At 40.5% G+C, this 13,186-nt stretch overlaps 1 protein-coding gene across 1 annotated transcript in view; it reads right to left on the bottom strand.

Annotated features, from left to right (window-relative positions):
- DSG4 (desmoglein 4) overlaps positions 1-13,047 on the bottom strand; it is a 37,880-nt gene extending 24,833 nt beyond the window's left edge. Inside the window, 3 exon segments of the mRNA XM_014561292.2 lie at positions 293-424; positions 1,933-1,968; positions 12,766-13,047. Coding sequence (XP_014416778.1) covers positions 293-424; positions 1,933-1,968; positions 12,766-12,813 — 216 coding nt within the window. The 5' untranslated portion in view covers positions 12,814-13,047.
- Positions 13,048-13,186: the final 139 nt, after the last annotated feature.

The following is a 13,186-nucleotide window of genomic DNA, read 5'->3' as shown; positions in this document are numbered from 1 at the left end:
AACATACACATGTGGGAATAAGCAGACACAAACGAACAGATAAAGCCGGGTTGTGCTGGAGATTCCAGTCTCTCTTCTAGGATCACGCAAGGCCCCTCTGCTCTGTATCGGCTCCTAGAAGGTGACATTCAAACCAGCGCCTCAGCAACAAGAAATCACTCCATGTCCCCCATCTTCCTAAATCACTGTGAGGTAGTGAAGGCTGCAAATGCTCGCAATGTCTGAGGGCTTTCCCGCCCAGCAGAAGCCTTTGTTATCAGCACAGCAGAGCCCTGTTTCCTTCATCACTTACTCTGGCAATCGGATTCCTCTTGGAGTTGTCTTCTCCTTCTCGACAGGCCGCAGCAAACTTGATCCACTCCCGCTTCTGTCTTCTGACCGTTTGCCATTTCGTGGTGCCGTTTTCCATGTCAAATTCTTTCACCTTCAGCAAAAAGTGTTCACAGTTCATACAGTATTAGAACAGCTTTATTCAGTAAAGACATTTATCCAGCATTGTAAGCTGCATCCAGAAGAAGCCATGGTACTGAATTTGAGGAATAAAGAAAGTTTTTACTAGTTCATAACTCTAGATAGATGTAGCTTGGTCACACTGACCTGCGCCTTCTCTTGGAATCATCTAACTATGTGATTCTAGTGAATCAAATTTCATTAGCCACGTGTGGAGCTCAGAGGGTGTTAAATGGATAATATGTGTGGCTTTTGTTTTTCCAGTCTGTCCTCACCAGGTGAGAGGCTTTGCTCACCTCACCCTCCACTGCTCTCAGACCAGACTTTCTGGTCTCGAGTTTAAAAGATTGCCAGTGTTCCACGTGGCTGCATCCCATGCAAAAGGCAGGTTGTGCTGGTGAGTGGGTGCGTATGCTCACCTAAAAGGGGGAAGATATTTTCCTCTTCTCTTGATAAGGACACTGCTGTGGCTAAGTATCCAAATAAATTATTGCAGGATTAGAAGAAAATTTTAACGGAGTTGATGGTACCTGCAATAATCCATTGGACACCAACATGGCTTCTCAGTGTTGTCCATTTGAACCTCTGCTTACTGGCTGCTTTCCTGTTTGTGTTCTTATGTTACTATTGTTGGAGGATGTTTAAGAATTTTGTAGTTAAAGATTTTAGAATACTAAATTCTACATGCGTATGCATACAAATAGAGATTTAAAAAAAATCCTTTGTATTTATTGAGACTTCCAATGTACCTATTGAGACGTAGATTGCTCTGTGTTTGCTTTAGCCAAAGCTTCATAAGTACCACTTTGGGGAAGGAAATGTTCCCTGTGAATGGAGCTTATCCTTTCAAGAACCAAAGCATTTGCCTTCCCCCCCACCCATTTTGATACAACTTCTTGAAATGTACCACATATTCCCTAGCTTGTCAACAAAGATTAGAAAAATAACTTTATTTTCTTCAATGACTTGAGATCATCATCGTAAAAAATTTAATTGCCCTGCCAGAGATAGAAGATAGTAACTTTACTTCCTGAGTCCCACCACTCCAAGTTGGTACCAGAGTCTCTTTTGTTTTACGTAGTTGTGTTGCATATTTTTAATTTTCATTATCTTTCCTTCACTGGTTTACTATCAATTGTCTTTCTTGCTGACATCACTGTCTGAAAATTCCTCTTCCCATTGTGATATGTTATTTTGCTTCGTTTTCTTTGCTTCAGGTTGGGAAATGTATGACTAAGCTACTAGTGTTCTTTGATAAGTAGGAGTTACTACACCGAGCTGTCACAAACCATGTCTAAAAGCATGGCCACCTGGGAGTGTGGCTTTACCGTGGCTATTTCAGTTTGGCAGTGGTTCTTTCCCTTACCTTTTTTATCTGGACAACTATGGCTTCAAATATTCTGATTTTTGATATGTGAAGCATTACGAAATTCAGTTTTTCTCTTGATTTTAAATTGAGAAAATAGTTTTGTCATACATTACCTCAACGATAAATTCGCTGTTTACTTCCAGCAGCACCTGTTGTGGAAGGCACACTATTAGCATACATTTGCATAATTTAAAGGAAGCAGCATCATAAGACCATTGACAGTGTTCTCTTATTAATTCATTTGTTAAATACACATTTTGTTAATAGTATGGAATAAACATGGGTAGTGCAAAATGAATGATAGAGGCTTTGTACCCTCTAAAGGCTTAACCTTTAGGGAAGACAACATGTAACTACAGCCAGGCAGGTTGGAATACGTGCTTCAACTGAGGCACTGATGGGCCCAATGGACAACTCAGGTTAGCAAAGTGAATTCTGGGCAGGCCGCATAGGAGAGCAGGGATTTGAAAGGGGTTCTGGGGGATGAACCTGCTTTGATAAGAGGAATTGAAGAGGAAGAAAATCTCAGCCAGAGTGAAACATGAGTGCAGATGTGAAGGCCTTAAGTTTCAGAGGATATTCTAGAAATGGTAAATGCTACTAGCTGAAAGGGAGAGGAAATAGTGAGGGGACATGACAGATCAGGTTTGGAATATCAGCTTGGAGGCAGATCTTGAAGTGCTTTATATACCAGACTAAGGAGTTTGGACTTCATTGGACAAAAGCATGGCTTTTAAACATGTCACTGATACCAAGGGAAGGTTACAAGGGAAAAGCACTTGAAGTTGAGACACTTAGGAATTAGGAGCTGCTTAGATAAGACATAGCACTTGAACATCGGTGCTGAAGCGGCACTGGGAAGGGGAGAGGATGGATACGATACCCAAGAACTGATAGGGCTTATGGACTGGGGACCGAGGGGAGGAAGAGTCAGATGATTCCGGTGATGTGAGCTTGGCTTTGTGGGAGAATCCAAGTGCTATTAATAGAAACAGAAATTTCAGCAGGAGAGCATCACTGCAGGGAGATGATGACTGAAGTTTTATTTATTTCAGTGTGTTTCTGAAACTTGGGATAGATGTAAAAGCTAAAGAAGTAGAATTTATCCAAACAGGAGTGCTATTAAAAGTTGAAGGAAATGAGTCTATGACACTGAAACAGTTTAAATGAAATAGGCAGGCAACAGAATCTCATGGGAAAGGCTTATATTTGTGCAGGGGGCAGGAGGAAGAAGTCTAAACGCAGAGGGTGCCGAGAGACTAAGAGAAGAGAGAGATCAAGGGACCAGGGTGGTGGGTGCCCAGCAGATTCCATTAGAGTGAGAATGGTGAGAAGGGGCGGGGCTTGTGGTGGTTGTGGTGGAGCGTTGGTGAGGATGCCGAGTTCAGAAAGGAGAAGAGGTTGGATGAGTGGGTGGAGGAAGAGTAGCAAAAAAGGAGGCAGAACCAGTGTAAGTAGTGAGAAGAAGTTAGACAAAGGGGGAATAGTCAGTGGTTGGTGCACCCTAGCAAGGTGCGAGGAGGAGGGGAATGAGACGGTCATGGGATCTGAACTTAGCAGTCGCTGCTCACTTTTCGCCAGGGGTGTAAGTCAAATGACAGGAGTCAAGGAATGAGTTACTGAGAAAGTGGAGAGAGCAATTGTAGATTACATTTTCGAGTTAGGAGGTAAGAGAACCAAGAGATATGATGCAGTTGAGGATTTAATTGGAAAACCATGACCAAGTGTACAGTCTGCCGGGAGAGGAAAAGGGGTTTGTGGAGAAAGAGTGACGGCAAGAGAAGGGGGACAGGAAATGGGGGGAGGAGGAAGGAATCAAGGAATAATGAACAGTTGTGATTAAGAGAGACTAGGAATGGGTGAATCAAAACTGTGGGTAAAAGACCTGACAGTGAGGCAGACTCTTCCTTTGAAACAGTCAGAAGAATGCAATGAAGAGAGAAAGTAATTTGGAAGTGGAATTGCAGGAAAATTACACGCATGCCCATTCCACAGTTTGGCGGAGTTGGAGTGAGCAGGAGTCGGGAGGGGCTGGAGGAGACTGTCCAAGCCCTCTAGGGTCTGCCCGAGGGCAGGTGACAGGAAGCCAGCTCAACACCACGAATCAGAGAGGGGCGGTCAGTGCACCTCGCATTCCTGAGTTAGGGACAGCGTGAGCACAGAAGATAAATGATTATCCCGCGGTTGGTGCACGGTGTGAGGCCCAGCTGAGATTAGGACGCAAGAGTAGAATGGGGGCCTGGCTGTTTTGTGCCTTTTCTAGTAGAACCTGGCAACCTGGAAGTGGGAGGAGAAGGAATGGGAGCACCGGGGATTGTTGTCAAGTCCGAGAGCGGAGAGTCAGGGAGATGATCAGTCAGGAGTGTGACTCCAGCGAGTCAGGGAGCTCCAGTGAACTGAGAGGCTAGGGAGAGACTGAAACAGGGGCAGGGGTGCAGAGCGGATTTTGCAGGTGTGAGGTGGGTGTGAGAGGGAAGTGAGGGTATGGGGGGGACTTGGAATGACACTGACTCCAGAAGTGGGGGAAAAGAGATTAGAAATTTGGCAGTAGGGCACGGTGTTTCCTCTTAACTTCCTTTCTCCCCCATGTGAACTTTTATCAGACATTATTAGTAAAGTATCTAGACCTGGAAAAAACATTTAATATTTAATAGGAGACGGTTTTAATTGGTTGCATAAGGTGTTTTGTTTCATAATAAATATTGCTGTTTGGAGTTTAGATATTTTCCTTGTTAGACACGTAGATGATTCTAGAAGGTATAAGAAATGTAAAAATTACACAGAAGCACACTACTTAGAGATCATCATGGTTAATATTTGGAGAAATTCTTTCAGGCTTTTTTTTTCCCCCAAAATACATACTTATACAAGTTGTATTTTTTTTTCTAACCAAAAAAAAATTAGATTACAACACACCATTTGATAACTTGGTTTCTGCACTCAGTTATTAAGGTAAAGTTCCATGTCAATGAATGCATAGAGACATTACACATTTTGAAGGTTGCCTTGTGTATCACTTTAGAAGATGTCTTCCACGCAGGTCATCGGGGTACTAGTATAATAGAGAACTGATGGATTCTGAAGTTTAGAGCTGCAGACTAAACTCTGACCCGTGATTCTCAGGCGCTGTCCTCCAGCAGAGGTTAACTAGCAGTGCTGCCTTGGTGGGTGTCAGAAGGCTGGTGAGCTCAGCACACGAGCCCGTGGCTATTAGGAAGGTCTCCCTCCTCGTCCTCACCTCCCTGCTTGTCTCCCTTCTCTCCCTCTCCTCTGCTTCCCCTCTTCTCTTTCTTCTTTTCCCTCTTACTGCTCCTCGTGCCCTTCCTGACATTGGCTCAGTCCTGACCGAGAATCACTAGCCTCACTGCACTGCTAACCCTTAGAGCTGTAATCAGCCCAGCCACCTGACATTGACCGAGGTGGTGGGAGTCCCAGCTGGGGTTCTGCTCATAATTCGGTCAGCGACGGGGCAGGTAATTTTCTCTGTATCTGGTTTCTACTCCTTACCGGCCTGCAAGGTTGATATTGGATGTACGCATGGTGGAAACACCCGCTGGAGGATGGACCCAAGTCGCTGATTATTTTTGCTAAATTAATTAAACAAGGAGGCCATTAGACGGAGGTGGTGCTGATGCCATGGCGCCAACCAAAATCTGAGCCTGTAAATGCCGCAGGGTGACCAAGCTGAAACCTAAGGACAGCTGATCGCAGTCAACTAGGCTTTAAGCTGCAGCCAACCAGTAACTTCCTTATTTTGCTTTTGCCTTTTCTCTGTAGAAGTTTTCCCCTCAAATTCCGTTGATGGAGCAATTCCAGCCATTTCTGGTTTGGCGATGCCTGAGTTGAATCGGCTTTTGTTCACATAAATTCTTACAATTTTAATATGCCTCAGTTTATCTTTAAACAATTCATATACTCCATGCCTAAAGCTTCTCTTGAGTCACCTGATATTATTTAACCACATCCCTCTAATTTTGCTTAAACTTTGCTGGCATATAATTGTGGCTTCCGGCTTTGGGAAAATAATGATGTTTGTGTGGACTAATTCTAATGTTGTCTTGCAGAGGTCTTCAAAACTTTTTGCTTATGTAGCCCTAAAGTTTTATTGAGAAATGATATACTTCTTCAAAATTTTCTGCAATGATATCTAAAAAATTTTGTTATAGTTTAAGTAGCTATAAAAGATGGAATTTAAGAATATGATGAATGTTGATATTTTAAAATAAAACTGTTGTATTACTTTTAAAGGTAGCCAGTAGAATCCAAAAGTTGTAGTCATTTGATGCCCAGTCCCATCCATTAAAAAACAGATGAGGAAGTTCTTCTTTAATAGTTGAAAATTTTATTTCATTTCTATTTCTCCTTGAAATATTTTATTTCCATGTAGTGAACTGTATCCTCTATAGATTTCTCCTAGTGGAATTTATTTTTAACTGTTCAATATATTTTAATGTCTTTTTTAAGGAAAGCTTTTATTGAAGTCTGTCACACTTGTCTGCAACAAAAATGTGAATAGGAATTTTATTTTGTTGGAATTCTACAATTCTGAGGCTCTCAGCATTAAAAATCAATTTCTCCTAGATTGAATTAGCTTTACAATTGTTATGAGCAGCACAATTGATTAAACTATGTGCAAATATGGAATTTTTGATGTGATAGTATTACATAGAGAAAGTAAAATTTTGTCAGAAGCTCATTGCAAAGGGATGGATGAAGCTTTTAAAAAATGAGTTCATGAATAAATATTACTTGCTGCTAGAATGAAACAAGTTTTAGCATCAGTTCTATTTTGTTGGGTTTTGTTTTTCAGTTGTAAGTACTGAGGAAACTTATTCACATAAATAGGTGGATGATCTTGGATTTTTTTAGTAGCAGAGTCGTTATATTCTTTAAACTTATTTTGAATTATATTATTTAAATCTACCAAGTAATTTATCATGACAAATAATTTTAGAATGACCTATTAGCTGACAACTCTATTAGGTCTTATGTTAATTTTGTTGAAAATAAATCCTTGAAAACCATATGACTTTCGCAAAAGGACTCATTATGAGCTTTGGAGTTAATGCTCTTTCTCATTATTAACATTGATATTTTGAATTATCCTGTAGTTTAGTGACCCAGATACTTTTACAATCCACTGCAGTGTGATGTAGTGATATTTGGTGTTGGTGAGAGGCTTTTTTTAGAAGGGATTTGGGAGAGGAGAACAAGCTTGATGCCTCGGGTTTAGGTGCATGCTCAGCAGACTGAAGTAAGGAAAGAATGTGTGTGTGTTTGTGTGTGTGTGTGTGTGTGTGTAAGGGGGCTAAGGATCTAGTAAATGATTCATTTAAAACTATCTGTGCACTTGTACCCTCTGAAGTGCTCATGTATCTCAGGGATATCTGGGTCCTTGTTGAAGACTGTTGTTACAGTAGCAGTTAAGCTGGTATCACGTGTCTTAAATCAGTGTATGTTTCTAAATCAAATAATTTAAATCTCAAAGTGGGTACATAGCCCTACAGTACAGTTTAGCTTCTAAAAAGCAATATGGCGTAGACACAAATACTTGAGACTTGGAGGCAAAAGAACTGAGTATGAGTCTTGACTTGGTTTACCAGCTCTGTGACCTCGATAAATCTCCTAGCCTCTCTCTGATTCAAGTTCTGATCTAAATAGAATAAAAAATGTGAAAGTGATAGGCACAGTAAATGCCCAGTCCATGTATAAAGAGGAATCAGAGCGAAAGAAGAATTTTCCTCTGTGCTTTAGAAGGTATGTTCACAGCATCCCCGACATATAAAAGCACTGGTCAGTCATTTTAAAAGACTTGAAATTAGCCACATCAACCATATTAGTTCTCAGTTTAAAGGGATAGTGGGAGTGTTTTGAGTTTATTTTACCTTTTTCTTGTCCTCTCTACAGAATCCAACTCAGTTTAGAGATAGCAACTATCCAAGGTTGCCCTGAGAATCACTGAATATAAACTCCTTTTCACCCTTTTGCTGCCCCTGACATATTTTTAGAGGTACTTGCAGATGAGGGGCAGAAATAACCTGGAAAGAGGTATTACTGTCTCTGAGCCCTAGTTGATGAGAAAGTTGCCTGTCTTCCTTTTTTTCTTTGGATGTCCTTACCATAAATCACATTAACTGAAGTGACCTGAATAGGACCTTTGCTAGCAATGTGAAAATGCCTGAGAAGCTAAAATGTATGCGTCTGCGCTAATCTCCAAGGATATGATGAAGACTCAGACAGAGTGCCTGCCCCGAAAGGGCTCACACGTTAAAAGAGGAAGGAAAGCAGATGAGAAAAGATATCGCAATATTACAGACGTTGGGAAAAGGTGCATATATAGGATACGGCATGGACCCAAGTGGGGAAAGGAGTCTTGGACATGTGATATTGGGTTCAAATTCCACTGTATCATTTCTGGTACATTTATGAATCATTTATTCCCGCAAAGTTTCTTTATCTGTCAAATGAGGATATTTCTTTTTACCTTTCAGAATTTTTGTGATGTGTGTGAAGTAACGATGTTTTGCTAATGTAATGTGGTGAAATGGGACTTCAGTGACAGACCAAGTTCTAGAGAACCAACCCTTTGATTGTCTCGATTTTTAACCCTGAAGCTCGCTCTGAAGCTCACAACCCCATTAATGTTGCCTGTTAGCATATAGGTGGGGCATATGGTGAAGTGACTTGGTAAGAAAGATAAATTAGAAACTAAATCCATTCATTCAAAATTTTATTGGTGAACTATTATGTGACAGGCACTGTCTTGTGTGAGCAAGGCAAGTTCCAACCTTTTACTATGCATACATTCTAGGGAGAATAATAGGATATACACTATTTGGTAGCCATCTAACTTTTGGTAGATTGCCAAAGTTTTCCTGGGCCTTGTTTTCTTTTTCTATACCTTCTTCTAGAGAGAATGATGATTTTATATAAGATATGTGGAATCTAATTCATTACATGTGCTTATTGCTGTGTTGGAATACATATTATTCTGTTATACACAAAAGTGTTCAAAATAGTAGCTACTGAGCAAGGCTATTTTTCATCTCCACAACTTAACCTTTTGGAAGTCAGTTTTCAAAGTCATTGGCACACATAGGACCAACGTATTAATAAGCAGTTCTCTCTTGAATAGTACTTATAAAAATAATTGAGTAAAGCAATTGCTGTCCTCAATGCGAGATGGTTGAGATGCCAAGTTCAAGCCTAATTATATCACTTTTGTTTATAATTGAAGGTATATGAAGTAGAGGCATTTTAAGTAGTAAGCCATGTAATTTTCTGTGTGGAAAGGAAGGGCAAACATTTCTCATGCAGGTGATACCTGAAGGTTTCTCTCCAGTCCCTCCTCTCACAAACCCTGTCATCAGAGCTTCTCTCCGTGAGTGAAGAATTCCAGCTTCAGTCCCACGTAGGAAAGAAAAGGAAACACCAGTGTAGCTCAGACAGCAGTTTCATTGCTCTGCAAGGACTCCTCCCTGGGTCCTTAAGGCTAGAAAGGACTCATAATACTGTGTACTCAGAATTGAGAGGTTCTCTAAAAAAGAGAAATATCTTTGGAAAAGAGAAAGCATCATTGAGTCGCAAGAGCTGTGAAGTGTTTCTGTAGCAGGATTTTTGTGCTACAACTCTACACGGTGGTGTTATTTAGAAGACTATTAAAATTGTAGGTCATTCTATGGTACTAATACTAGATATATCTTGTGATAAAACATTTATTTTTCTAGCTCACCATGAACTCTGCAGGAATTTGAGGGCAAAAATAGAATTTTTCCCACTGGTTTAAACTATATAATTCCTTAGCCATTTATATCCACAAAAACATAGTAGAGGTAAGATTTGCTTTTGTGTAAACTTTGGTGTGATGAGGACATTAATGTTCTGTAACAGGCAGTACGGAAGCCAATCATTTAATGCTGTCCAGTGTATTCTGTTTAATACAAATAAAAAAAATCAGATAAGGTGTTTTTTTCCCCACTAATTTATTCTTCTAGAAATTTGCCTGACTATAAAATAAATAAAAACAAATTCTTGTCCCACGTATCAGAATCACATTGTTTTATATGAGAGCTAAATTAATAGGTTAGTTCTAAAAATCTTTTAAAATTTTGATGCCCATTTTCAGCTCACAGTGAGATAATATCTATATTCTTAGCCACGTACCCTATTTACTTTCCAAGAACCAGAATATTTAATTGAAATGTTTACATCTTATATGTAGCATGAATGATCACCATAGGTGCACAAAAGTTCTTATCTCATTAAAAGCTACATGGCTGTTTGTAATGATCTTATCAACGTGGTAAAATATAACCTCTCACAGCTAATAACTGCTCTACCTTAAGTGATTCCTTCCTAGTCAAACTTATATAATCCATGGCATGACCTAAATCTTTAGATTCTCCAACTAAAGTTATGAAAATATTCAGGAGCCAGATATGAACTTCTACTACATAACCATTCAGTAGAGAGAATTATTTCTGCATTGGAGGAAACTTAGTGACATCATGTCTAACCTTGTGTCCAGATGTGGGGCACAGAGAGGTTGGGTGCCTTGGCCAGAGTTTCACAACCCCCTTGAGGGGAAACTGTGATTCAGCCCTGGGGCTTCTGAGTCTCAGTTCAGTGTTGACTGCACCTCCCCACCCTAATTCGTTTTACCGCAGAAGTACACGATGACCATCCTTACGAAGAAAATGCTGAGGGACTCGTGTGATATAATGAAACGTCCTGTTGTAGCTTAGAGTTTTGGGGTATCCTTTATAGGTTAAGTCAGTCAAAATCTTGTTTAAGGTGCTTTTTGTGGTCAAGAGATGACACGAAGTACCCGTCTCTGAGAGGCTGCCACACCCTCATTAGTGGAAGCAACAGTGATGCTCCAGAGAGCCTTTGATTTAGTTAATGAACCAGGGGCAGAGTTCAAGTTCAGGAAATGAAAGACAGGTAGGCACACCTGTTCTCCACAACAGCTATAAAATTCGGTTAATTCTCCTTGAACGTTTCTTGTATTTGTTCCGATCTTAAAACATGCTAGAAGTTTCTACTTCCCAATTCCAAAAGTTATTAACTGATATCTTAAAGGATCTATTAGAAATGCAAAAAGAACTTAAGTCTATCACAATTACCAAGAAATGTAAAATACAAGTATTTTAGTATCAGTAGGGAGAAATTTAATATCAAAGACACTAAAATTTATAATAAATCAACACTACCAAAGAGAGATCCTGAGAATCTGAACTATAATACTCTGTCAAGATCAAGGAGAAGACAAATGAACTCTTCAGTTAAATGAATGTTGTCATAAAACATGTCTGTGCAGAGAGGAATAGCAAGTGAAATTTAGTGCTCAGAGGTTGTCTCTAAAACCTTGATGCATGCAATCAGTTTTCCGTACAGAAAACAAAGGTTGATCTGAGTCCAAGTATGCAGGTGACCCATAGAAGTGTAACAAGAGGTCTATGCTGATGATTCTTGATCTGTGTTAAAGATCAAGTTGCATTCGTCCCTCTTTAGTAGTGTAAGTAAAACAATGATCATTATAACAGGGCATTGCGATTCTATTTGGAGTTTTTCAGTTTACAAATATTTTTCAAACACTGTCTTGTTTAGTCCTCTGTCTCCCAAGCTCAGAGAATGGAATGTTCTACCGCTGTTCCCTTCCAAGCTTGGGCTGCGTGCCCTTTGGCAGTGTTGGGCTCCCGCCCAACACTGAAGTTCATGGAAACGTGAACTCCAGAAGAACGGCGGCTGCCAGGCCAGCCGTACAGCGAAGTGTTCCCTTATCTCCCCAGTGTGGCGGCCCTCTGCCTCGTGGAGCTGATGTGCAGAGGAGCCCCGTATCACGCCACATGCCTGGCAATGGGGCAGGCATCATTTCCCAAGCTTCTGGGGTAGCCCCACTGCTGACGCTCCTGGGAGACCGAAAGGCAGCCAGCTATAGGGTGTTTGCATTTATTTGCTTGGAAAGAAGTATGTACAGTTTCCTCACAATCCTCTCCTGTCTTTCCACATACTTTCCCTTAACTGTTTTGACTGAATCATTCTGTCACTTGACCGGTGATAGATTTAAGTCTAGTCTGTTCTAACCTATCTTAACTTTATTCTTTAACTAGACTTTTCTAATTGAATTGGCAGCAGTTTTGTGAGTTGCCTAACCTGATCTTTGTTGCTCTAAGGATCTGGTATTAGCAGCTGCCTTACCTCTTTCAAAGGTAGGACACTCACCATGCATGATGCCTGTTGGGAAAGTACTTCGTGCCTTTGGGCACCCAGGGGTTGGAGGAAACCAATGTAATATCCAAAATGCCATGTTTGCTTTAAAGAAATAGATCAACTAAACATTCCCTTTTGGACTGTGGGACTGCTTTAATAATTCCAGAAAGGGTTTGTCTTGATGGCCTGGTTTTCTTCGTTGTTCTTTAGTCATTTCTGACCGGAAAAAAATTCTTACAGCTTAAATATTTCATAATTAACTGCAGTGTAATTTTGACGTAGCTAACATTCCTCCACCTTGAAGCAAACTCATAGGGAAATAACTGTGTAAAAGGAATGGGCTTGATCAGTGTTCCTTCCCTACAAATGTGGAACCCATTTGCACTGGGAATTTTGACAGCAAAATGTCTGATATAAGTACAAGTAAAAGAAAATAGAATATTTTATTTCTGATTGTAAATTTTAGAATTATCCCAGCATTTAATCTGAATCGGATTATGTCTCTGATGCAGTTTAAGTCTAATTCAACCAGATCCTGACCCTTGCTTCTCTATGGCATTTGTCCCCTCAGCATGGAGAGTCCTTTGAAGTCACCAGAGGCTGAACTCTTAGAACTCTCTTTACAGGAAGGGGTTTAAAAATGGAATAAATCCCATGTGGAAAGTCCTATAACTGACATAGGAGACAAAACGGCAAGATTGCATTTCTTTCCCAGGCCTTTAAATTCTACTTACCATTAGAATGATCAAAAAGCTCATGTTCCTGAAAAGGAGCCAGTCCATTCCTTCGGTCTCTCTTGCACACGAAGCCCAGTGAGATTTGATTTTAGTCCTGGTCCGCTGGGTCCTGAATCCGGCTTTGCAGCAAGATGTGCTTCGAGATGCCCTTCTAGGAGGGCCTGGTGATAACTGCTGCTCTCTTGATAGAGGAGTGAAGATGTTCTATAATGACTCTGTTTCCCCACCCCAAACTCCGGGGCTGGTCTGGATGACTGGCCTTGCTTGGGCTCTGGGTAAGAGCATAGACACACCTTGATTCTTATTGCAATGAAACCCTTTGTTGGACACCAAAGAAAAACCTCACAGAGCGAGGACAAGATTTACAGGGAAGATACCCAATGAATAATAAATTACTCACAACATGAAAAATAATTAA

Source organism: Camelus ferus, chromosome 24, assembly GCF_009834535.1.
Source record: "Camelus ferus isolate YT-003-E chromosome 24, BCGSAC_Cfer_1.0, whole genome shotgun sequence".
Taxonomy (NCBI): Eukaryota; Metazoa; Chordata; class Mammalia; order Artiodactyla; family Camelidae; genus Camelus; species Camelus ferus.
The sequence above is the reverse complement of the archived record's forward strand: the minus strand, read 5'-3'. Positions and strand labels throughout refer to the sequence as shown.